Source organism: Falco cherrug, chromosome 10 (assembly GCF_023634085.1).
Source record: "Falco cherrug isolate bFalChe1 chromosome 10, bFalChe1.pri, whole genome shotgun sequence".
In the NCBI taxonomy this organism is placed as follows: Eukaryota; Metazoa; Chordata; class Aves; order Falconiformes; family Falconidae; genus Falco; species Falco cherrug.
Window position 1 is genome coordinate 18,113,382 of NC_073706.1, and position 25,205 is coordinate 18,138,586.

The 25,205-nt window shown below is 50.0% G+C and overlaps 2 protein-coding genes across 3 annotated transcripts in view; both read right to left on the bottom strand.

The window, feature by feature from the left end:
• Positions 1 to 2,060: 2,060 nt before the first annotated feature.
• On the bottom strand, positions 2,061 to 4,450 carry CHST14 (carbohydrate sulfotransferase 14). Its single transcript, XM_027804111.2, has one exon. It carries the CDS (start codon positions 4,246 to 4,248, stop codon positions 3,163 to 3,165), a length of 1,086 nt encoding a protein of 361 aa, XP_027659912.2. The 5' UTR covers positions 4,249 to 4,450; the 3' UTR covers positions 2,061 to 3,162.
• Positions 4,451 to 19,563: 15,113 nt separating this feature from the next.
• The window catches only part of BAHD1 (bromo adjacent homology domain containing 1), a 40,456-nt gene continuing 34,814 nt past the window's right edge, over positions 19,564 to 25,205 (bottom strand). For both annotated transcript variants that reach the window (XM_055722476.1, XM_014279321.3), the window contains exons 6-7: positions 24,264 to 24,355; positions 19,564 to 22,861 (exon numbers count right to left, since the gene is read on the bottom strand). In XM_055722476.1, coding sequence (XP_055578451.1) covers positions 22,672 to 22,861; positions 24,264 to 24,355 — 282 coding nt within the window. In that variant the 3' untranslated portion in view covers positions 19,564 to 22,671. The remainder of the gene's footprint in view (positions 22,862 to 24,263; positions 24,356 to 25,205) is intronic.

Below are 25,205 nucleotides of genomic sequence, written 5' to 3' on the forward strand. Positions count from 1 at the left end.
GCAGGGTCAGGGCTAGGATTTATCAACACAAAATTAGAAAAAAAAGTGAGGGAAATGTAGTAACAAAACCCCAATGCCAAAACCTCAAGCTGTTTACTTGGGGAAGTTTGGGGCATTCGGTACAGTGTTGAGGCTTAAGAAAACATAATTCAAAAAAAGAAAATATCACCTTTTTACTCTGCTGGGTACCTGCAAGCAGGCAGACAGAAAGGCGGAAAAAGGAGCTGCCAAACTGGAACAGATCAGAAAGCAGAAACGTGAAAACAGTTTGATTAAACCAAAACAGTTTGTAACTTTACAGTTTCCTCATCATTTGTACCTGAGTTTCTAGGAAATCCCCTCCTCCCTGCTTTCGTAGATGTTACCCCTGTCCCTGCTTTCCAGGTCCTGCAGAGGAGGGCCAGATCCTGCCCGGCATCTCTTACCTCCAGCAGTTGCTGTCAGCTTTGGTATTTGCTCCTGATTTATTCCACACCGGGGAAACACCTGACAAAAGAAAGAGACGATGCAGCTGCTGAGGGAGATTACTTTTTCTTCTTCCTACTCAGCCAAAAGCTTTCTCAGGAAATTGTATTATTGGCCACGGATAAAATGAAGTACCGCTAATGGAAACCTAATTGATTTTTCATTTATGCTGACTTGCAGCAAAGAGATAAGAAAATCAAAGGTAGTCCTTAACCTCGATCGTGTAAGAGAAATAAGGTTTAGAGATCCCTGACAAAACACCCGCCTCCGCTTCAGCTTTTGGGAGGCTTTTCCACACTCCATACAGTTTTGCCAGATACGGGACAAACTTCTGCCCAAGCTATGAGGTTCTGCCTACATTAAAACTCTCCTTACAGGAAGGTACAAGGAGGTGGGAGGCCATTTGCTTTTATATAAAGAGAAAAAGGTATATCTTTACTGGATATCAGTGATACCCAGTAAAAGAATGAGAGTCAAAGAAAAGCAAAATCCTTCTGTGTGCAGTAGACTAAGAGGACAAGAGAGAAAAAATTTAACATAGAGAACAGAAGCTGCAGCAGATAAACAACTGGCACAAACCTTTCCAACTACCAAGAAATAAACATTTAATTAAAAAGCCAATTGCTAAACAAGCAGGAAATGTTCCCTCAGTTTCACAGAAGCAGACAAAGATAGTAAAGTCTAACCAGCTTATTCCCAGCTAGAGAGACCTGAAGGTCAGGCTTAATTAAAGACCACCCCACCACCAGCATCTGTTCTACAAAACAAAATCAGATTCCGCACTGGTACCTGGTACCTTTGGCTGGAGAACAAGACAGATCTCTAGCTCTTTGCACACTGGCACCAAACCTTCATGCCTCATCACCTAAATCACTGGGGACAGACAGAAATTTTGCAGGTTTTAGACTGGGCACAAGAGCAGAAAAGCCAATTTCTAACCCATTTTTTATACAGGATAGGTCGCTGCACAGGCAAAGACGCAGCCAGGAGCTGGAATCCACGAATGCACCAGTCACTGCTCTACTGCCCAACCACAATGCCATTATCTAAAGTAAAAATCATTCAAAGCTCGGTCCCTGACTTCAACCAAAGGACACAAATGATTTTGCCAGGAGTTCATAGGTACAGTAAACCTATTTAGTTAAGTCATGCCCTAAGCAGGAATTTTCACCCCACTGCTTTGAGTTTGCCTGGATGCGGCTAGATGCCCTTCTTTCACACAATTTCACAAATGCTAAAGAAAACACCTCAATTTTTCTTCCCTCTTTTTGAGAGATTAATCCCAGGAAAGCACCAGCTCCCCACAGTATCCATAATCCATCCCTACTGCTCTGCATCAACTCCACAGCAGTTAGACGCCTATTTTGCTGCTGCCTGCCGCTTTTCATCCAATTGCCCGTGTCACGTAATCGTCTCATCATTTGACTCGGATGCATTTCTTTCTCCACTTGTTACCACTGCTCCAGCCCTTAAAACACAAATTAATCAAGGCAGGGACTGCCTATTCATCTTACTTTCACACCATGGCTTAGCACGAGGGGCTGAAGGCCTCTCCAATAAATACTAACATCTAAGGAAAAGCACTAAGCAACAGATTAATTCATATAAAAACTTTATTAGAAATGAGGACACAGCCTCCCAGGAACAACATTCTACATTATCTCCCAAACTTTTACAGCGTAACGGCCATAATTAAATACAAGTAGCTACAAAAACGGTTTGCGCATCTATAAAAGAAGGGAGAACTAATCCTCAAATCGCCATTGCTTCAAACATGGCTGGAGAAAGTGTTTTTCCACAATGGTTTGCACGCACACAGGCACAGACACCCACCGAGGCTGGGAGCTGGCACACTGCTGGTGGGTGTCTCTGTTGCTTTCTGTCCTAGGAACCAGGACGGGGTTTGATCTTACCAGAAGTCTGTATTGCTTTAATTCAGAGAGAGAGAGAGAGAAGAGCAAATCGTTATGGCTTGATATTGCATCTGATATGTTCTGCTGGGTAACTAGCTGGTACTTTCAAATCTTAAAATTGCACAAAAGTGAATATTACCCTATCACTAGTTTTATTTCAATGGTAAATAATAATAATAATAATAATAATGATGAAAAAGAAGTACTAGTGTCACAGAAAAAAAAAGACCAACATCATTTAACCACCATCTACAGATGAAAAAAATAAAGGATAAATAGGGCCTAGTTTATAAAAGCCTTTTCTTCTACTCACACCCAAAAAACTATCTCCTGTCTAATCCAGGACCAGTTTTAAAAGTGCTAATTTGTTATGAGCGCACTAACCGCTCTATTATGATTGCAATTCAGCCGCATGCTACTTAGTACAAAACACCAAAAAAGAGAAAAAATCCTTGAAATATATCAATTTCTCATCCCTTACAGATGTTTTCCATGTTGTGCCATAAAAAAAGAACTTAAAGCAAAATAGATATACAAAAGCTACTGTGCTCAAGTCAGCGGCATATGTACATGTTAAAATCAGAACAATACAAAAAATGTTCTAGTAGCAAAGGCAATATATAATATTTTATATAAACAGTGTTTGAAAAGTTTAAAATTAGGAAACAATGCATAGAAGACCGCGTTTCACAGGCCCTGCAGCAACGCGTACTGGCAGCAATGGCTGCAGTAGCAAATCCTTGCAGCGAAGGCAGAATTTACACCAGATCCCGAAATGAACAGCTCATTGCCTGCAGAATTCGCTGGTTATGTTGGGAAGGGGATAGGCAAAGAGGGAGAAATCCAGGATATATTTTGGTAACAGCTCTTTTATCAGTCGGCGCTGGGTGTTGCACAGGTAGTAATGGAGCGTTTCTGCTGTCACAGGCTTGTACCAGGACTGCCGCTCAGGGAAGCGGACGAAGGATGGCGACTGGACTTGCTCGAGGACGTAGTTGGCATCGGCGTTCAGCCGCTCGTAGGAGCCAATGAAGTCGTATCTCACGGCGCAGGGCTGGCACAGGTTGTAGATGGGCATCCAGTGCTCGTTCATCCTCTCCGCCTCCTCGTCCAGGAGGTACCGGAGAAACTCGGAGAAGGTCACGTCATCGCCCGCTGAATTCCCCCCATTCTTCCGATACCGCCTGACAATCTCCACCCCGTACTTCTGCTGGTACTCCTTGATCTCCCCGAATTTATTCCTGTAGGCCGACAGCAGCCTCTCCATGGGGTTTCGCACAAAGATGAACTTGTAGTAGTTCTTCAGGCGGTAGCTGATCTCGTCCGGCTTCATGTCCCCCAGGAACACCAGATCACTCTTGTGGTCCATCTTCAGCTTGACGTCAACGCTCTCCAGCGCCCCGTCCAGCACCTTCAGGATGCGCTTCCAGTTGGAGCAGGCCACCTTGGGCACATAGCAGTACAAGAAGCGGTACTTGTCGCTGACGAGGAGGTGGCGCAGGACCGTGCGCCGCTGGCCGGCCGGCAGCTCCCAGACGCTGCGGGGCATGGCCCGCTGCCCGCAGACGGCCCGGATGGTGCGGTTACGGATGTCCCGCAGCACCTCGTAGTCCAGGTCGCCGGGAGCCTCCCCCGCGCCGCCCCGCCGGGACAGCTCCCCGGCCGCCGGGTGCAGCGGCGGGGGCTTCACCTCGGCCAGGATGCCCTTCTCGATCATGAGCAGCAGCCCGCTGGAGGCCAGGATCACGCCGAACATCAGCATGGAGGGCAGCAGCACGGTGCCGCCGCCAGCGCCCCGCAGGCGGGCCCGGCTGCGGCCCGCGGCGGCCGCCCGCCTCACCTCCCCGGGGAAGGGCGGCCGGGGGAACATGGCCTCGGAGGTCGGCCCGCCGCCTCAGCCGCCGCGCCGCATGCCGGGGGCGGAGGGGGCGCCCGGCTGCCGCTCCCGCCCGGCTGCCGCTCCCGCCCGGCTGCCGCTCCCGCCCGGCTGCCGCTCCCGCCCGGCTGCCGCTCCCGCCCGGCTGCCGCTCCCGCCCGGCTGCCGGCGCCCGGAGCGAGGCGGGGCGGCGGCCGGCAGTGACGGCCGCGGGGGGCGGGCTGCGCCGGGGGACGGCGGACACTTCGCGGCGGCCCCGCCCCGCATCGCCTCCCTCACGGGGCCGGGCCGGGCGCAGCCCCCGCCCCTGGGGCGGTGTCGTGCGGGGTCCGGGGCCGGCCCCGCTTCGGGGGCGGGCGCCGAGTGTCGCCTGGCAGCCCTCTTCCCCCAGCACGGCTCAGACGGAATTGCGATAGAAGCCCCCGGGCGTTGCGCCGAGTTACAGGGCGCCGCTCGCAGCCCAGCGCTTCCCAGCTCCTGTTTCGCCTTTCTGTGGCTACGTGCAGTGATGCAAGCCTTAATCAAACGGCCGCGGTGCGTTTTCTACAATACCGGGCCAAACTAACCTTCATTCGTTGTCGGGCCGTTCACCACCGCGCGGAGCCAGCAGCCCAGGACGGGCGGTGCAGGGCTCCCGCTGACGGCGCCGAGCGCTGCGGCTCCTCGGTGCCTCCCGCCCGCCGCAGCCCCCGCGTTAACCCCCGGGGACGCTCCCCAACAGCGTCCCGGCCCGAGGCACAGCACCCCCCGGCCTGGCACCCCTGCCTCAGGCACAGCACTCCATCCTGGCACCCCTACCACAGGCACAGCACCCCCGGGCCTGGCACCCTCACCTCAGGCACAGCACCCCCAGGCCTGGCACCCCGGCCTGAGGCACAGCACCCCAGCCTGGCACCCCCGCCTCAGGCACAGCACCCCCCGGCCTGAGGCTCTGACCAGCCAAAGGAGCAAGCAGCCCAGCCAGGGGCCCCTCCGTCGGGCCAGGTTGGCAGCCTGAGCGGCCCTGGCACTACATCGGTGATAAAGATGCCATTTCTGCCTACAGCCCTTTCTGGAGCAGAAACCATGTCATACTGGCATTGTTCCGTGTACTTTCCTTCAGCGCGTTTTCAGAGCGTCCCACAGGGCTTGTGCGCCTTAACTAGTCTTGCAGGGACTCTCCGTCAAAAGCTTTCTTAACATCAAGAGAAAAACAGCTTCCACTTAAGTTTTCTTTGATCAAAAGCCAAGAGCATTTTGTCAGCCAAGGCAGACAAAGCATTTGTAGTGAAGTGTGAGAGCCTGAAGCTAGATGATTTTACATTTTACAGTTTTATTTTGATGTAAATATAGCATTAGCTCTAGGAAGAGGTGGTACATTCTACCCCACCGTCAGCAGCACGGCTGTAAATCTGCACTCAGCAGCGTTACCAGATTTCTGCTCTCGTTTCAGAGGGCAGGTTCAAGGATCCCATCTTCATCTCAACACCAGTGCAAACTGAAGCTGTGCCAACGTATATAATCCGTGGCACTGAGACAAGAATCAAGCTTCCTTGGAAAGTCATCACGTTAAAGAAAAAGACTGATTACGGTAAATTCCAGTACAGGCACTAATATTAGGGCCAAAGCAGCCAAAAGAAATTGTTATTTCTTAGAAGGCGTGCAAGTCTGGCACTGCTTGTCCTCTGTTATTTCTATTTACCCCTAATATCTATAGGTCTAGAGCAGTTATAAACAATAACAGAGTGGTTCCAAAAATATATTCCGTACTGCTAGAAATAGAAGACATTTTTCTCCCAAGTAAGCAAGAGAACTTTGATTTAAGGGCTGGCCTGAAGACAGAGGTATCAGATAGAATGCAAAGTCTCTATAGAAACACCACAGCCAAGCAAATGCACGGTTCAAGGGGCAGTTTTGGTCATTTGCAAGGCTAAACCATGTCACTAAAGAAAATTAACTGTGGTTATTCTGAATGTGCGTATTGCTCACTCTGGATGTTAATTAGATTTTCAAAGCAGTTACAGAAGCTTCATGTTCAGAGTACACAAAACTATGGGAATATACTTCACAGGCAGATCCATTTCTTTGGAAAAGGTACTTTTAGAAAATAAAATGTCACTAAGGAAACCCAACTTTAAGGCTACTGTGATTTGCCTACAAGTTTATACTACAAACCATAAGAGATGGAAGTGTTTAGTTCTTACAGATATATGAGGAGGATTTCTATAATTCACAGCCCTTTTCAAGGTGCTTTCAAAGCCCTCCATTTACCTGTGTCACTTTATTCCAAATTGGTAAAGGCAAACTCCCGTTGTGAATACACATTCTGGCTCTGTCCCAGTTACAGGAACCATGCAGGAGATGCACATGAAAATGGGATGGCCGGCGATGACAGCATCTGCAACGTCTCGCTGATCCTAATGAGAAACTGCGAGGCTGGGAAGGAGGAGGCTGGTGGATGTGCCATTTCACCTAACTGATCTGCTGACTCGTGGTGCTGGTGCACTCTGGACAAACTGTGATGCTTGTTTCTCTACTGCAGGTAAGTATTTCTGCAGTAGTCATCATCTGGTTGCCTAGCCCAGACTCGTGTGCAATGGCTAGCCACAGTAAACTGATGTTATCAGTGGGGCTTGCCACAGCACGTAGAGCATCATGTTAAGAAACCACCTTCGACGTGGTCTGAAATAACGTGTACCAACTTACTCAAATGTACAATTGGAAGAGTCTGTCCCTTCGCTTTTCCACATTTAAAAAGACATCCACAGCAGATGTAAAAATCCATGCCTCCTGTAACTTGGACAGCACATGTTGCTGCGTGTCCCCCATACCAGCAGCACTGTAACTCAGCGCAGTGACCTCCTCATTCCACCTGCCCTGCGAGCGCCTGGGAGAACAGGCAGGCTTTGCAGCATGCCCGATAGATTAACCAAACCCAGCTGTCGTGGCTATGTATGGGCAAATCATGGCCTGCACTTAAAGTGCACCTTTCATCCATAGGAATCCTGAACTCTTTATAAATGGTGCAGAAGAGAGAGACCCATTCACCAGCCCCAAGTCACAGTCAATTATTTGCATCCTGTGGGTCTACACAGCTCCACAGGACAAGGGAAACCTGCACAGCCCTGCCCATGGAGATACTTCCCCAGAACTCAGAGCGATCCTTACTACCTGGGGGTGTAGCAGCAGCCACTTCCCCACAGTTACTATTACAGGTACATAAAGAAGTTTTTTGTAACTCACAGCCCTTTTCAAGATGCTTTCAAACCCCAACATTTGCCTTCAGAGCATCATAGCGGCAGAAGACCTCCCTGCCCAGGTAACTATCAGCTGGTGCCAAATAACCCTGTTGGCCTTTTACTCACTGCTAACTCATGTGAGCAGAAAAGCAACATTAAAATGCATTGTTATTATATGCATGACAATATTATATGTGTTACACAGAGCTAGTACCCCAGCACCATTTATGTGGGGCACGCTCAGGTTTAGAGCAGGCTGCAGAACTCAGCCTTGGCTATCAGAAATGGTGGTCTAGTCAGGAAAGTGCCAATTCCTAGTGTGGGTGGAGAGAAAGACTGTGGAACACTCCTGTCCTCCCAGCTCGGAGTGAGGCTGGACACTGATTGTCACCAGAAACACTGCCACGTGCCCTGCCAAGGCTCTGCTGGCTATTTGGGCAAGATCAGATATTTACTTTGGTCCAAGAAACTACAAAAAGGAAGACTGCATGAGGCCCCTTGAAAAGCACAGCAAGAGAAAGGAGGTTTCTTTAAAGAACAGCGGTTTGAGCTGATGCCAACTTTCCAAACAAGCAACGGAACAGTGAGTCCTAACGTAGGCAAATGAGACCCCTTGGACGGATTTAAGCAGCTCCAGATCAAAAAGTAAAACCAGCAAAGGAAGAAGAGGTCTGATGTTGTGGCTGCGTGTCCAGAGATTATCCAGCAATTTAGTATAATAAAGCCTCTTAACCACGTGGATAAGTGTAGAAGCCATTTCACAATCAGCTCACTATGCGAGGCAGAGTTTCTTATCTCTAGGGAAAAAAAAAGAAAAAGTCTTTTTAAACAAAGTCAAACATGCTGGATGAATATGCTAAATAATTCAGAGGAGATTGTTACAATAGGCTCTGTCCACCTCCCTCGTAACAAAAATCACTATTTTAAAGGAAAATGTGGTGCTGAAGGATCTGCTTATCTTGCAACTGCAAATTAATTGATATGCAGCTGGCTGAACTTGCAAAGGCCTTACACTGAGCTTAGCTCCATTTTTCCCTGCTCTGTTGTGCATAACTATGAAAATGCTTTTGAACTGAGACATTTCAGGAGGTTTGGTTCCTCTATGTAAGGAAAACTGCTATGCACCTACACCATCAGTAGAAGCTGTAACAGCTCGTCCCACCTTGGCTTTGCCCAGCTTCCCAGCACAGAGGTGGATGCTGATGCACAAAGGGAGAAAGGGAGCGCGTCCAGATCCTTGGGGATCACAAGGACAGCAAGTCTGTGGGATGAGGCACAGAGGCAGCCAGCATGGCTGGCAGAAGCTGCATGGCTATACATTCCCCCCGGGGGCTACACACACCATATAGGAGCTGGTGTTGCTCACTCAGATACGCTCCAGCTGGGCAGGAGGTCAGAGAAAGTTCAGAAATACTGCAGGCGCCAGCACAACGGGGCCAGCCTTTGGTAACTGCATCTCTGTGAGTCAGAGCTCTCCTAGTGCTGCCATGGGCAGCTGCTCCCAGGTCTTCCCAAAAAGACCAGGTCAACATGCAGAAACCATTCCCAGGCTGAGCACATTCAATTTGAGAAGTCAGTAACAACCACCACAACTCCCTTTTTTCTACCCTTTTTCCTGCACAAACCCACTGAGCAAGCTCTAATCCCCTTCAGCCCAGGGCTATCTCCGGCTGCTGGATTCACACATGTCAAACATTGCTGGTGTCAGCAGCCCGCTGTGGTTTTACCGTCAGTTTTCAACACAAACACACGTTAAATCCAATGCAGCTATGAAACCTGTGCTGCAGGAGAGTCTCAAAGTCTCTTAACTCATTCTAGGTATAACTGCTACTCTTCACAACAAGCAGTTGCCTGAGGCTCCCAAACGGCTCTTGCGAGGCTGTAATGAAGTTGTGAGCCCCACCAGGTCCTCGCTGGGGATCACCACCAGCCTCATTGTCCCCTCACACACTTAAATAACACGGCGAGTTCAGGGCAGTCACAGTGATCTGTGCCATTGGCAGCAGTAACCGAGCTCCCAGGTGTGGCAGGGATGCTGCAGTGCCAGGGTTGAGCCCTGGAAATGGAAATTGCTGCAGGGCTTCTGCTTTGCCACATCCTAAACACTTGGCTGGACTGGATTAGCCATCCAGTATAAGCGTGCTAGGCAAGACATTGTTTCCAGTAAGAAAATTTCAGAAGGGTTGACTGTCTCATGAAAATGTTCTCACTGACGTAAGTAAGATAGATAGTTAGCTTCCTTCATCCTTCATCACGAGTATTATTCTCAAGCCTCAACTAAGAGGCAGAAATATCTGTTAAGGAAGGGCAATACTACCTGGGTCCTAATAATGCTTTTCTAGATCTGATGTCTGTGAGCAGAAACAAATCATTTACATTCCTTTGTAAAGCAAAATCAAAGCTCAAGATAAGAAACAGCAACTTCTTTCCAGCAAAATGGACGGAGTCAAAGCGCAGGTCACTACCCATACCTGGGTGGATTCCCAGTATGACTCGTTACAGCACCAAGTTTTTTTGCTCTTTGATGCTTGAATTTGTCTGACTGATGTTTTTGTGACCCACTTAATTTCACAGGCAGCAGAACAAGAACTGAGTCTGCTCAGTCCTCGTTCATCCAAACCTGCAGCACCTCATCTCTGACACCAAAAATCGTCATCACGAGGCAAAAACAAAACCAAAAAACCAAACCAAGTGTGCGGAAAGGGACAGATAATTACTCATTTGGTGCAGCCCTGTTTAGATTTGCAATGTCCTTCCACATGTCAGGGGCAATAAATAGCCTGCAAACTACACACTTTGCCCAGGAAATTTGTTTGAAGGGGAGTTTGCAGACTGGTGGTGGTTGGGTCCTGGAAGATTATGGGTCTAAGCTGAAAGCGAGAGGCTCCAGCTGGAAATAAGGAGGAACTTGTCCTTGAGAGAACAGTCAAGCATCTGGGGGGTTTGCCTGGAGGAGCAGTGCCATCTGCGTGGAGTCCAGGCTGGCAGATTCTGAAATAATAGCGTTGCTCTGGCTGGACATCACATGCGTTATTCAGCCATCCCCTTGCAACCTTTTGCACCCCAACCGAGCCTTCAGAGAGGAGCTGCTACCTGATGGGAAGAGCGCAGCCTCCCTGGACGCCTGTGTGAATGATCCTCAAGCACAGCAGGAGGCACACTGCCCCGGCAGGAGTCCGCTCAGCTGCCTGAAAAGCAAAGGGAAAAACCAAATGAGCCCCCAGCCCACCTATTTCACCAAGACTCATTTCCATTAAATGCATTTTGTAATGCTGTTAACTCACGTGGGCACAGGCACGTTTAGCTTCTGCTCCCTGGGTATCCAAATGAATCCCCTGCCCAGGCGCCCTTTCACACTAAGACCTCAGGCTGCACGTCAATGGCAAACAGCACCTTGCTCACCTCTAAAACGTGTTTCTTTTTGGACCCAGGCTTTGGGTATGGGTGAAAGGGTTGTGTTTGAGTGAGGAATAAATGCATCCTTTCCCCTGCTGCACCCCAGGAGCATCCAGGAGGTGGCCTGGGTCTGCCCCACAGGTGGGCAGGTCTCAGCAGGTACCTGCCACAGAGCAGCCGGGGGGTCCGTCCTTGCGCAGCCAAGGCTGGCTAAGGGCACGCTGTGCTTCTGCAGCGCAGGTCTCTGCGTGCCTGGCGGACATGGGTTATCTCCTTGCGGCCTCGTGCCGCTGATTAATTGGCGCTTTCGCCAACCGCTTGGATGATGATCAGCATCAGCGAGGCCAGAAGCACGCTTGCTAAAACAAACGCCGAGATTTCACGTGTGATCGGTGCATCACAAGTATTATTTGGGGTGATGGGGAGGGTTGCAGGCAAAGTGAGGAAGAAAACCAGCACCAGATGGCAGCCACAGCTGGATATTCGCAATGCAGATCCTTGTCCCCACCGAAGCAATCCGCACAGCTGTACCTGGAGGATGCAGCCAGCCCCGGGCTGGCCAGGGGCTGTGGCACTGCCCTTACATCCTTGGTGTGCTGGGTTAAGCCACGGTGCTGTCACCACAGGGTCAGACACAGACCGCTGCCCTGAAAAAAGACAGTGGACAAGTCTAGATCTGAAAATGAGATGCTGCAAGCAAAGGTTTATTTTTGTGGGAGTTTGTTTTGTGTTGTTGTTTTTGGTTGTTTTTTTAATGACTAACATGTACGATTAACCTTAAAGTTTCTATAAATACATCATATTTGGAAAGATGTTTCCAATGTTTTCAAGCCTTAAATGTATCAACGTAAAGCTGGGTTGGAAAATGAGCACTGAAAAGAACAAAATTAAAGAGGAAACTCAGTGTCTAGGTAAAGGGAAACAGAAAAGAGTAAACAAATTTCATCCCTTGTAAAACCCAAATTATTACAGAACATGAACCGTTGTTAATTAGATCAAATAACAGAAGCGACTCAAGCAAGAATTCTGGTCTGACATCTGTCCCAACAGGATTAGTTTAAAATAAACGTCAAGAGGAATAAAATAAATAAGTCTGCTTCCTCTTAGCTTCCTTACCACAGAGGAATGAGTCCTTCTGCAGAAAAGCGCTGGAAAGAATATTTATAGACAAGGTGGGGGGGTGGGAAATGTTGCGTTCTTTCCAGACTTTAGAAGAAAACTAATGAGGAATCTGACCCAGGCATTGCAGTTCTCCCATGAGATGACAACAGACTGCAGTTCTGACCCTTTAACAAAGAAATCCTCCCCCCACAGGTTTCTTACACAGTTATGCCCCCACCCCCACCCCCTCCCCAGCACAGCAGTCCTGCCGGTGGACTGTGCCCAGCAGGGACGTCCTGCACAGGACAGCCGGGGGCCACATTGGGGTGCAGTAATCCTCACCAACCCCACCTCACTAGCACCTTAAGGTAGCGGTCAAGTGGGTTATTCTCCAGCCAGGCCCACAATCATCCCCTCCAGATCACAATTTCTGATAACAGCTCTTGCAAAGGAGGAAAGTTAAATTACAGGTAAGCTTTCACAAATACTGGGGGGGGGGGAGGAATAAAAAAGATATAAATAGTTGGGAGCAAGCAGTCTCTTCTTGTAGCTGGATGAAGTCCCTAGAAATGGGGTGGGCATGCAGGCAAGCCCTGCTGCTTTCCTTGATCCCAGTTTCCAGACCCACACACATCTGCGGGGTTGCTGTCGGTGGACATTAAAGTGACTCCCAGTGTTCCCGAGAAGGGAGAGCCCTTTGGGAAATCAGTTCCCATGGGGTATCCCAGCTTTCGTCTCACGGGGAGGAGAGAACAAAACCCAGCCATGCTTGTTTGCATGCATGAAAACAGCTAGTACAGTAAAATAAATGACACTAATAAGCCATATAATTCCCTTTTTATAGACTGTAATTATATGATGTGCTATGAATTCATCCCCACTTATTCACTGTGCTTCGGCTGGGATACAGAGGGGGGTTGTGACAGGGAAACATCCCCCAGCTTGGGACAGAGGGAAAACATTGAATGGCTAAATCACCCTTGCTCTGAGCAATTTAGGGTCCCCTCCTTGAGAAATTACTATCCTTGACCCCATCGATAGCAGAGGATGGCTGTCTCCCCTGCTTGGTGGGGTCACACGTGTGTGTGTGAGGGAAAAGAGGGGGAAAAAGGTCTTAAGTAATGGCAAAGGGACACCTGAAAGGACACTACTCCGTAATGCTCTGGCCGCTGCTCGTGCTGATCAGCATGAGATTGCAAAGGACACCGCGCCTGCTTTTTAAATCAGGGTTCAAGGACTGCCAAAGAGGTATCTCGTGCTGCTCACGGAGAAAAACTGTAGCCAGCTTTGTGCAGTTCAGTCTCTATGTATTAAAAGGAACTGAAAAAAACAGTATGTTCAAGGGACAGGAGAAAATCCAGTGAATTTGCTCTCATGCCCTGAGCATCAAGGAGCAGGGAGAACTCACCTCCTGTACAGGACGGAAGTTTTCCTGCCAGCTCTTCCCAGAGCACTTGATGCTTTCCAAACCACAACGCTCCCAGCGCGTGAAGCAGTAATGCTCTGGGAAGAGGCACAAACCGCTTCCCAGCAGGAAATCCTACTGAGTTTCCGTAACCTTCTCATTCATCAAGTGATAAATGCTGCCAGGTGCTGCAGTTCCCACATCTGTCACCCCCTTCCTGGCTTTCCTACGGGCTTCTCCGTGCAGATGCCTGCCCTCATCCCAGCAGAGAACCAGCGCAATCACTGCTGCTCAAACAGCAGCATGGGAATAGCAGTGAGCATGGCTATGAAAAAAAGCTGGATTATTGATGGAAGTATCGTATTATGTATCGTATTATTTATGGGTGCAGAGAAAACTCAAAACAACGAAGAAAACCCCCCCAACAAACTGGCCAGTGTTCAGTAGGTATTTGCACAGGGGTCCATTTCTTTTTGGCTTGGCTCTGCCAGCTTGCTGCAAAGGCTGCGCAGAAAGTGCAGCATCACCTGTGCTGGGCTTTGTGACACACACCTCCAACAGCCAAAAGATGAAATTAATCTTACACGAGAGTCAGCTGGGACCCAGATAACAGCTATTTCACCCTGACATTCCCCGCTTAATAAGTAAGTACTGTAATGCACATGCTTCCTGTGTTGGGTAAGCATGAATCAATAAGAGAAGAACGTGAAAAAAATCCCTCCCTGCCTAGTGCTCAGAAGGCTGTGTGAGGGAGCGTGCTGCATCCTCAGTACTGCGCCAGGAACCAGGCACTGGCAGCTCTCTGCTGCAGGATGCAGTTGGATGGGGATTTGCAAAGACCCTGGGGAAGGCTCAGCGGCCCTCCCAGCCACTGCACGCAAAGCATCACCTCTTGCTTTCCTGATTCATTGTAAACCTCCAAGATTCTTGCGCAATTAACAGAAGATGAAGTTTTCAGGGATGTAGGCACCAGCTGCCCCTGAAACCAGGCACTCCCAATCCTGATTTGCCGAGCTTTTGCTCAATATCCTTTCAAAAATACCTCTCCATTAGAACAGTTTATTTGTCCTTTTTCTAATATGCATATCCCAGTGCTCCTGCTGCTATGGAGAGCAGAAAAATATTAATTCATCGAGATGCAGGCTTATTTTTCAGCATTATTAAATTGATTTGCTTTTAAGAATTATTGGGCGGTCAAACCCGCTCTGACTCCAGCTTGCTTTTGCAGAACACTCTGGAGAGGTTTATAGAGATATTAAAATTAAATATGAAGCCACAGAATAAATGATGCTTCCATTCAGCATATCTTGTAAATCCAGTTTAAATTGTTTCCTTTATTAAATACCCTTTCCTCTTAAAAATGGATTAACTGCTCTCACTGGAGGCTCTGACGGAAAAGCCATCTCATCTCTATAGCAACAAGTCACAAACGCACCCCTCGCTTCCATGCGAGTCACTTGGCTTCGTGGGAGCCGGGACATCATCCCATGTCAAACGTCACAGTTACAGCATTTCCCGTTATTAATTACCTCCCCAAGGCCAGGACCGAGCGCAGCATCAGGACCGCACACCGCAGCGGCGATTGCTTTGCAAAGGTTTGCAGGTCCCATCCCGTCGGCAGGGCCAGTGGATGCAGGCGATTCCCAGTGAGGCAGGTAGCGCAGCCCCACTTCTCCGTGCCCCTGATTTGGGGCTCGGTAACTTCCCTTTTTCTCCTCCGCTGCCCTCAATTTTTCCACGTTGCCCAGCAGCTGCTCACCTTGGCAAGCGATGCGGTGGCCCTGGAACTTGCCATTGCTGGTGGCCGCCCCCAGAGCCCTGCAGGGTGGGGTTCAAAGCCAGGTGCCCGCCCCACAGAGCTCACCCAGCTTCAGGCTGGCATTTGGAAATTGGTACCTTCAGCCCTGCGGTTAAACCCCCCCGTGGTGTCACAGGGGGAATTCACGGACAAAGGGCCGGTGCAGCTGAATTTCTGGGATCTGCAGGAGAGCGGAGCGGTGCGGTCCCGGCCAGCCCCACCAAGCGGGCTCCCAGCACAGCTCCCTTCCCAGGAGCCAGATGGGAATTACCTTTCTGCTGATGGCTTTTATCGCAGGAGACAGCCTCTGGAAACATACATCTTGATGTTTCTGGAAAAATGGTGCTGTGCAGGGTGACCCGTGGCTTTCTGCTGCTCTCAAACCCCGAGGTCACAGCAAGAAAATGTTTTAGCCTCCAGGCCCAGCAACACAGGCGCAGGGCTGTAGTGTCTGGCAGAAGCAGCAGCTAGGGATGAACATTAAAAACTCAACCTCATTTTTATTCTACTTCAAATGAAACAGCCGGTAATGCAGCAGGAGTAATACAAAAAATGGCTTTGAGGTTGCGAATGCTTTCCCATCAGATGGTGCCTGCACCAAGTGGAGCTGGCGCCCCAGCTTTGCTGCTGGTACCCAGCTGAAGCATCCAGAGCAGCACTCACCCCGCAGTGGCAGAGCCAACATCCGCACGGAGGGATCAGAACGTGTTTGCTGTGTTCTTTTCCCCTAAACCCCCAACAATGTGGGCCAGGAGTTTTTCCTGTATTGCTGGGGTGAGAAGGGCACAGTAAGAACAGGGAATCGCCCACACTACAGGTCCCTGGGGACACCAGGTTAACACGGGGATGTGCATCCCTTCTCCCTGGGTGGCACGAGCTCTGCCGGGGGCTGATCCTGCCAGCACCGAGGTGGCAAAGCTCACGCAGACGGACGTGCTGCTGCTCTGGCACAGCTCATTTATCAGCAGCTGCTTTAGAGAGACCGAGCTGGGAGAGTGACTGAGTGCTCCGTCACGTTAATATGACAGTCCAAATTGCTCCCGTCTCTTGGCTGGGATGAATTTTGGCACAATTACAGTCAATTATAATTAGTGGCATTAAAGCAGCAGTTAAATGTAACCAGGAGCTCGTGGCTTTTGCTCTGGGTGGGAAGACACTTCAGCAACCGGAGCAAGCCTGGAACACCACTTTCGGTTTGCTTGGCTGGGAGATGTGGGGAGTGAGGCGTGTAGTAGTAAAGCCCCCAGGAAAGCCCCCAGCAGTAGCATGTGCCAGGAGCCAGCTGGCATCTTCCCTGGTGAAAGGAGCTACTCCAAAATGAAGTGTCAAGCCATGGAGGGAAGAGCCGCACCAGCATCCCCAAGACTACAGGAAGCTGCAGCAATAACACGGACAAACTGTCCTGTGCTACTGAAAGGACTGTGTTCCCAAAGCTCAGGATGTGCCTTTGAACACCTCCCACCCATGCAGTGTGCTTGTCCCAGTGCCCAAACCTTATTCGAAGCTTCCACCGGTGCCTGCAGCCCCAACTGCTCCTGCCCAGCACCTCAAGTGCCACCTTGCTCCTGCAATTCCTGCAAGGCTGGCAACATTCTGTCACCTCCAGACACCACACACGGAAATGAGGGGACATGTGTCAGACCAGGCTGGCTCCACCAGTTACCTTAATCACTGTCAGGTCATCAGAACCAGATGTGGAGCCACCACGAGATCCCCAGGCAACCAAAGTAGTGCAGGATCCCTGGGACAACAGACCTCTGCTTCACAGCGGGGTGAGCCCACCTCTGCTGACACACGGCATCACCTCCAGGGACGACCCTGTGGCCAGCAGGACCCTGCCAGCACTGCAGCAATAAGTCCCTGGTAGCATCAGACACAGTGCTGGAGTAGGAGCTCGCTGAATGTCACATCCAGGAAAGATGGATACTGCTCAGCGCAGCTCCCTCTGGTAGCAGATTTCAACAGTAAATCCAATTTTGTTTGACATTAATCCCAACTTTTCAGTCCACCACAGATTATCCTTTTGATGATGGCTCACCACATGGGAAGAGCTGGGCTAGAAAAGCTTTTTCTCCATTTTTTTTTTTGTAATTGACCCCTACTGTCCCCACCTGGCAAAGCACACAAATTTCTGCTCCATTTCTGGCACCCATGCTACTGACCCCCTGGGCAGCCGAGTTGCATTAAACACAACTGGAAAATTTCAAATTGCTGCTTTAACAAAAATCCAAAGCCATGGGGTCAGGAATATCACACCTGCTGAGCCCACACCAGCATGCACATCTCAGCGTCACAGGGTGAGCTCCTTACTCCCTTTGGGAAGGTAATTTACAGCTTCATACACTTCACTACCAATGGGATTCCCTTTTTCAGTCTGAAATCTCTCATTTTGATCCGCTTCTCCAGGTTTGTGCCTAACCCGCCCGCAGTTCCCTGCGAGGAGCTGTGCTGCAACAAGGCTCCCCATTAAGTGCAATGGGTGCAGAGAGCCAAAGGCAGGAATCCTCCAGCAAAACCCCTAACCCACAAAGTCGTCCAACCAGGAATCTGAAGAGGCTGCAATGCCGGCAGGGCTGCGAGGGGACAGCAGCTAAAGCAGTTTGGGAGCAGCAATGCCGGCTCCTGCACCATGCCCTGCCCCTCAGAGGGGACAACTTCCAAGTCTCCGGCTCAAGGTGACCCGGGAGCGAAGGATGCTGCAAAACCCAGTTCTGCAACTGCCCCGCGCCATGGGCAGTGCCAGCAGCCCAGGGTCCCAGGTGGGCTAGGGCTGCATCCGTCCCACAAACTACACTTGCCACTCGCTCCCTCCTCTATAATTAGCAGCTAATTCAGCAGCAGTAACAGACATTACTTTTTCTTCCTGCTCGTTTTGTTTCCAAACTCATTCCCTCCCTCCCCAGGCCTGCAAGGGTCCAGCTCCAGTTAATACACAGCATTTTTTATAGAAATAGCCAATTCCAAGGGCCAGGCACCCAGCCAAGAACTAAACCATGTCACCTCCCGCCACCTCGGCACCCACCCACGTGCCAGCCCGGTTACGCGAGGGGCACCAAGCCCTTACCAATGCCACCACAGTTTCAGGGTGAATTCCCTGATGCCCCCACAGAGCAGCCTGCAACAGGCCCCCTCCCTGCCCATGCCGAGCATCCCCAGCAGAGCCGCCACAGCCCCAGGAAGCAGCAAACACCATCTCAACAGGGAGTGAAAAAAATAATCATGGAAGTGTAAAGAGGAGCCTTTCCTAGAAGGCAGGAGGCAGCAAGGAATCGGTTAGTGCTGCAGAAAACAGATAAGGCGGTCAGAACACAAAGTTAACTACAGCCAAGGGAGCAAGGCTGGACCAGGCTGTTCCCAGATATGCGGGGAGCTTTACAGAAGTTGTTTTATCACGGAGAGATGCCCTTGCAGGTGCTGAGCCCCCCCATGTTTACCCAGCAGGGAAACCTTGAAAAAGCCTTTTTGCTCACTGAGCAGCAGCGCAGAGCTTGTGAGACAGCTCCAGGGGAGCAACTACTGGGGACCGCGTGGGAAACTGCTGTGCCACCATCTGGAGACCACGGAAGCTGTTCTCACCGAGGATGAGTGTGTGCAAAAGGATTATGAGTTCTCTTGCACCTCTTGCACGTGCCAGCAGCTTTGGTCTTGCACCCCAAAACCTGCTGCTCACTGTAAGCACCCTGAGCTCAGCACCAGCAGACAGCTCTCACCTGTGTTTGAAAACAGGTATTTCCATCAGGCCATCCAGATCCCATTCCTCACAGAGGTGCTGACTCCACTGCACAATTTCAAGCAGGTTATTTTATTCCTCCTGCTCCCACCTGGGCTCCTCCTATGCGTTTTTGGGATGTCCATGCAGGCTGCATGGCTGTCGGAGCCACCCTCTGTGTGTGTGCAGTGCTTGGTGCTGCGGGGCAAGGAGGCTCTGACAGCAGAAGCTGATAGCAATACCACCAAGCGACCTGCCAGCTGCCTTCCAGTGACTCCAAGCAAGCAGCTTTTCCAAAAACAACATTTCAAAATGCTTCCTTCCCGGGTTCCCAAAGCATGGGCTGATACACCAAGCCTTGCAGAGTCAAGCTTTGCCACCAACACCTTCCCCAATTGAAGGCAGAGACTTTACTACTCCATTGACAGCAGCAGGCAAGAGCAGATTGGAATCAATCAATCAGTCAAGCCCCCTGCCAATCCCCCTTCCACTTGCTTCATTTTCACTGGAAAACCCAACAGGAGCTCATCTCTGGGCGGCATCCACACCTCTCACCCCCTGACTGCCAGCACCCAAGTCTGCTCCCACATTGGCACCTTCCAAGCTCTAACTCCTGCACTCCAACAGGTCCGAGTGGGAAGTTCCAGCGTGGAAAAGAACAGCGCAGCACTGGTTTTCTAAATCAATACGATTTTTCAAATTTATTTTTTAAGAATTACTTCTAATATATCTTTCTCACAGAAGGAGGGTATAGGGAATGTTCTCATTCCATCTGTAAACACTGAAATACAGATCTGGGAAACCAGGGAAGAGACACAAAAAAGTGCATTTTACAAAATTATCAACTAAAATATATTTTACATGTATTACGTTTCAATTTAAATTCTACCGACTGCATTTTCAGTTTCAAAAAATATTTCCATATCTAATAGATTAAAAAAGCATGAAATATTTTCATTATGGATAAGACATTTCAATTCATTTACATGCTGTCTGCACAACAGCATAAGCAACCACGTGAATCTCAAACAATGTTCTTGGCCTGAAGCAGATTCTAACATGAGAAGAGTCAGGATTTGTCCTCTCCAGACACGGGCCAAAGCCCGTTCCAGACCCAGGATGAGCACAATTTCTCTTCTGCCTGGAGAGGAGCCAGGACAAAGGTGGGAGCAGGGGTGGGGAGGGGGTCAGAAGAAGTTTCAGCAAGTTACTGTGGTTTCCAAGGCTGGGTTTCAAACCCTTCCCTGACTGTGCAGCAATGCTCAGGTTTGCTTGGCAGGTGGGTCCTGAGCACATTGCGCCTGACAGCGCTGCCTGGCATGCCTGCCTCAGCCGGCACAGTCCCTACCAGCCACGCTCTGCATTCAGGGGTTCCCCTCGCCTTCCACACCACGGCCCCAGGGGCTGCTGCTCTGCTCCCCTCTTGTGCAGGAGCAGCTCTGCTTCCCCAGCACCCTCCTGCTTGCTGAGAAGGGGGGCCACTGAACATCCCCTCCCAGCAGCATCAGAGACTGCATCCTCCAAACCCCCTTGCACCCCCGTGGCACTTTCATCCAGGAGCCCGGAAAGCACCCCTGACTCCCATCCTGATGCAGCACCACCAGCTCGGCAGCTCAACCGTGTTGTTACACGAGACCACCAGTGCCCAAGTTAATTGTTAAGGAGAAATCTGAGCAATTACTTTGACACTAACAGTATCTTGAGGTACAAGTGAGATAAGATGCTTCACCTGCAAATGCTTGCTTGCACACCTAGGATCAAAGCTCCTGGAGCTGGGCGTTTTCCCCCGGGCTACGCAGGCAAGAACAGGGTTTTTCCAGCATCCTCTGCAACACTGAGCAGGCATCGTCCACTGACAGCAGGGAGACACGTGCCCTGCTCGCCCACTGTGGCAGGTGCCAGATCTTCTCATCTCCTCTCAAGTCATCGTCTTCTAGACATGTTCCCCTCTTTGGTATGTAAAGCGAATCTCTGGAGAACTCCTGCATTAACAAACTTTCCACGTAACAGATCTGATGCTGTCGGGTTTCCTCTCCAGGCCAGGCAGGCATGCCGCTGTCACAGCGAGCCAATGAGCCCTCTGTCCCCACCATGCCAGTGTCCACGGGGAGTACAGGTAGTGCTACTTCCACTATAGGACAATATTAAAGCAGTATGAACACTTCCACCATTTAACAAGAGTTCAGAAGCCCCAAAAGACCAGAAAAATGCAGATCCCTAGTTTCAATGAGCAACTCCAGCCAGCAGGAACATGGGCTGAGATGATGTCGATTCTCCTTCTTTACGTTAGTGCAATCTAGAAGCGGACTCCCAGCTTGGTGTGAGTGACTCAACGGACTGTTATGGTGTCCTTTGGTTTGCTTTAGAATTAACTTGAACAGTTTGCGTTAAGATAAACTAGTGTCTATCTAGGACCTATACATGTAAGGCAAGAGGCAATATCTGTGGGGCTCGGGTTGCATTTGTCGATGCAAACCTTTACCGCTGCTCAGTTCCTTTCAGGAGCCAGAAAGCCACTTTGGTGAGCTTGCTCAGATGCCAGGAGGAGTTTGGAGGGGGGGAGGCTGCAAGGCAGCACTGAGACAGCACTGCTGATGGCTTCAACAGCACATCCGGGGAGGACAGTCATGTAAAGGGGAGCAGGGGTAAAATTAAAAAAAAAAAGCCTAAAAACACTCAAGAAAAGGGTTTGCTGTTTCACCCTCTAGCTTCTTCACACTGAAGACTGATGCAGTTAAACAAGGACTGTAAACAACGTTACGGGAAAACAAACTGGAAGAAAGAGTAAACCCACTTCTGTCACTACGGTCTCTAAGCCATGAGAGGAAGAGCAATACTCAGAAGAGAAAATGTGGTTCTCGCCAGCAGAGCCCACTTTGTGTGCTCCAAGCTCGAGAGCAACACAGGCCTGCTGGTGCTGTGCTTCACAGGGCATGAGATCCTTCGGGGCAAGGTCAGGGCATCTGCGGCAGAGGCACACCTCTCCGGGACACCGCACTGGGACACAAAGCCTATGATCCTGCTGGCTCCCTCCGCTCTGCAAGGGAGCAGATTTCCAAACCTGGCTGCCAAGCCCCAGTCCAGGTAGTGAATCACAGAACAGCGAGGTGAGGGGAAGAGGAAAATGAGAGAAAATAGGGGTGACCTCTTCCCCTGACAGAGCAAAACCTATTCAAGCACAACACAAGGCCACTCTGCATCCAGGCAGCTTCCAAAGCAATGGCTGCATTCTGAAGAAGCTGTCACCCATGGGGAATCCTCACAGTCTGTCCTGAGGGACAAGAGACTCTCCTGTGCTCTGCCAAGGAACTGTCTCAGACCTCACACTTCACATCAGGGCACGAAAACCACAGAACTGTCACAGCTTGACTCATATAATGCACCAAAGCATCCCTCCTGCACCTTTCCACCATTCCCACCAGCGATGGCTCTGGATTCAGTTTACTGGCTTTTATCCCCTGCAAACCCCTCCCAATATATGCATCTCTAGATACATATATAGATATAGATTTACATATGCAAGTACCTATATCTATATACATATATTTATTTTATACGTATATATTTTCATTTATGCTTTTAATGAAGTGCTGTGCTTTCAACTGCTGCCTTCCTCCACAGGGATCTGCTCCTGCACACACTTTTCAGTCCGAGGGAAGAGCGCTGGGCGCTCTGGTCTGCAGGCAGCACAAGGTAAGTCGTCAGGAGTGCACAGATGTCCCAGACTGCCGGCCTGCCGTCGGCTCTCCGGTGCCGCTCATCCTCACCGCGGTCCGACTCAAGAACGGTGCTACTGCGGGTTTTTCAAGATGCGCCCGTGTCTGAAGTCGTAGACATGACGACAGAGGAAAACCAGCTCAGGGTCAGTGTCCTCGGGCACCTTGCGGTGCAGAGGTGTGGAGTACTCTTCTGAGGGAGGAACCATAATGGTTTTCCTGCCTGGGATCCCTTCAACTCGACGCTTTGCCAAGGCACAAAATCTGCAACGCAATTACATCAGAAGCGTTAGCACAAAGTGGTTTCAGCGCCTGCCGTTTGCGTCAGCCCGCCTCGCCAGGAGCCACAACACAGCTGCCCAAGGACACGGGCGGAGGGGAAGGGGAGTGTGGAGGGGAATTAAGCTTTGCTCAAGAGGACACGAAGTAGCTGTCGCTTTCGATCCCAGAAATGGCACAACAGTTTATTTCTGTACTGGTGGACACTGTACAGTACAAGAGGAGATGACTGCAGTTAAACCACCTTGCTTTTACTATTTTAGCCTCGGTTTTGTTTATTATCCCCAGAAAAGGCTAATGCATCAGGCTGTTTAGGCAAACGAAGAATCTGGGGTGCCTTCAGGAAGCATCTCTCAAAGGTGTCCTTGCCCACAACAGCACAAAAAAATTCCTGCCCACAGCTATTCCAGAGGACTGGGCTGTTAGGAAGGAAAGAAGCTGTTTTGATCCAAAGCTTCAGTTTGGTTGTTTTTCAGGTTTTTGTTTTGGGTGGGGTTTTTTCCCCCATTTGTTTGGATTTTATTTTTAGAGTTTTCAAAAGAAAAAGCAAATTTCAGCTTAGAAAGAGTTTGTAAAACAGTTCATTTCTAGAAATTCAAACAGCAGAGCCCTAGGCTAGGAGCAGGAGGACTAAGAAGAGTGCATTAGGGCTTAAACATCCTCTCTGTGGTAAGACCGCACAGTCAACAAGATGCACCCAGCAAAACTGAAGAGTTTTAGAGCACTATTTTGCATTATGGATTTGTGTGTCCATTTAAGCCCCGTTTTCATTCCGCCCTGCGCATCCATCCAAAGGATGGCAGCCTTGAACACGGATGCTTGGAAGCTCTCACTGACAAAGCGTCAATTCCATCAGCAAGAGCTTAACACTAAAAGCCTTAGTCACGACTTCGACTGACGCCGCTGCCAGAACACCCTGGATCTGCGAGCACGGACACTAGTGTCTAGCAGCAACCCTGGCAGAAGTGCATCAGCAGGCTTTCTGGCTAGCTATGGCACCTGTGTACCACAGGGGATGGATATATAGGATTATTTCCTGCCTTGCTTACTTTTTAGCTCCAAGTTACAAGTATTCCTGCACTGTGCTCCACTGATGTCCACACACTGTGGTACCAAGGTCATACAAGTACAAACACCTGTGAGCCCCTTAAGGCATACACACATTACACAAACACGTCATGAATCTAGAGTGGAAGCAGCACTCACAGGCTGGAGCACTGAGAGTGACTTGTACGTAGAGCGAGTGTAATTCACCCAGCTCCAGCTAGACCAAAGTCTGTAGGGCTGGGACAGTTCTACTGCGTGATGGCTGGAGGTGTAAAGGGTGACAAGAGCTGGAGACAGGGGAAGGTCTCAGGAACAGCAGCAGGTTAAGAGCACCACCTACCTGCAGTACTCTGCAAAGGTCAGCACGTAGCATTTCTCCTCTATGCAGGCAACGCTGTTTTCATCCTGATGCCGGGATGCAAAGATCTCATTCTACAAAAGGAAGGAAGGAGGAGGTCACCCAGCTGGCCAGGAGCCCCAGGGAGGTGCGGCCGGCTCCACACCTTCACCTTAAAGGGGAGTCTATCAAAGCATGCTCACAGCAGGTACTGTTTAGAGTCACTATTTCACATAACCCAGACACCTTCCAGGTGTTTTGGGACCTGTTTAGAATGTGTACCCTGTTATCTGGCAGCACCCGAGCAAAGCATTAGTTCCCCCATCATTTAACACTGCCCAGCACACTCCGTGAGGCCAAGTGTCCAAATCCCACACACACTGCCCAGTATGACAAAAGCACTTCAGCAGCAAGGCTGCCACCAGCTACACCCACCCAGCCTCCTTTCCTCCTGGGCAGGACAGACAGCTCGTGGCCGCTGCTGCGAAGTGTCCCAGGAGATGAGCTTTTGCAATGCTGCATTAGAAAAAAAAAAACAAACAGCATTTTGAAGGTGCTATCGTGATGCCTGGGAATGACAACGAGACAGGTAAGAGGGAGGAAGGCAGAGTCCATCGGGGAGGTCCTGCAGAAGCTCAGCAAGAGTAAAAGCCCTAGAAGAGATGCCTATGCTTCAGCTTATCCAAAAACCTGATTTTGTGCACAGACTCCACGTGGGAAGACCCTACAGACCACATGGAGAAAACCCAATGAGCAATGCTCCTGCGGGCAGGAGGTGGGAGCACTCCCCACCCACACATTCCTCTGAGCTCCTAGGGATGTTCTACATTCCTTTTCCCTTTCTGTGCTGGAAATCCTTCCAATTCATTTGTTCAGCTAAGAATCAAAACTGAGGCAGAAGAGCACTTTGCTGTCTTTACTACTACCCTTTGACACATAACCAGT

Bases quoted from the DNA above. Each gene is read 5' to 3' on its own strand.
- CHST14 (XM_027804111.2), bottom strand. From the start codon at position 4,248: ATGTTCCCCCGGCCGCCCTTCCCCGGGGAGGTGAGGCGGGCGGCCGCC.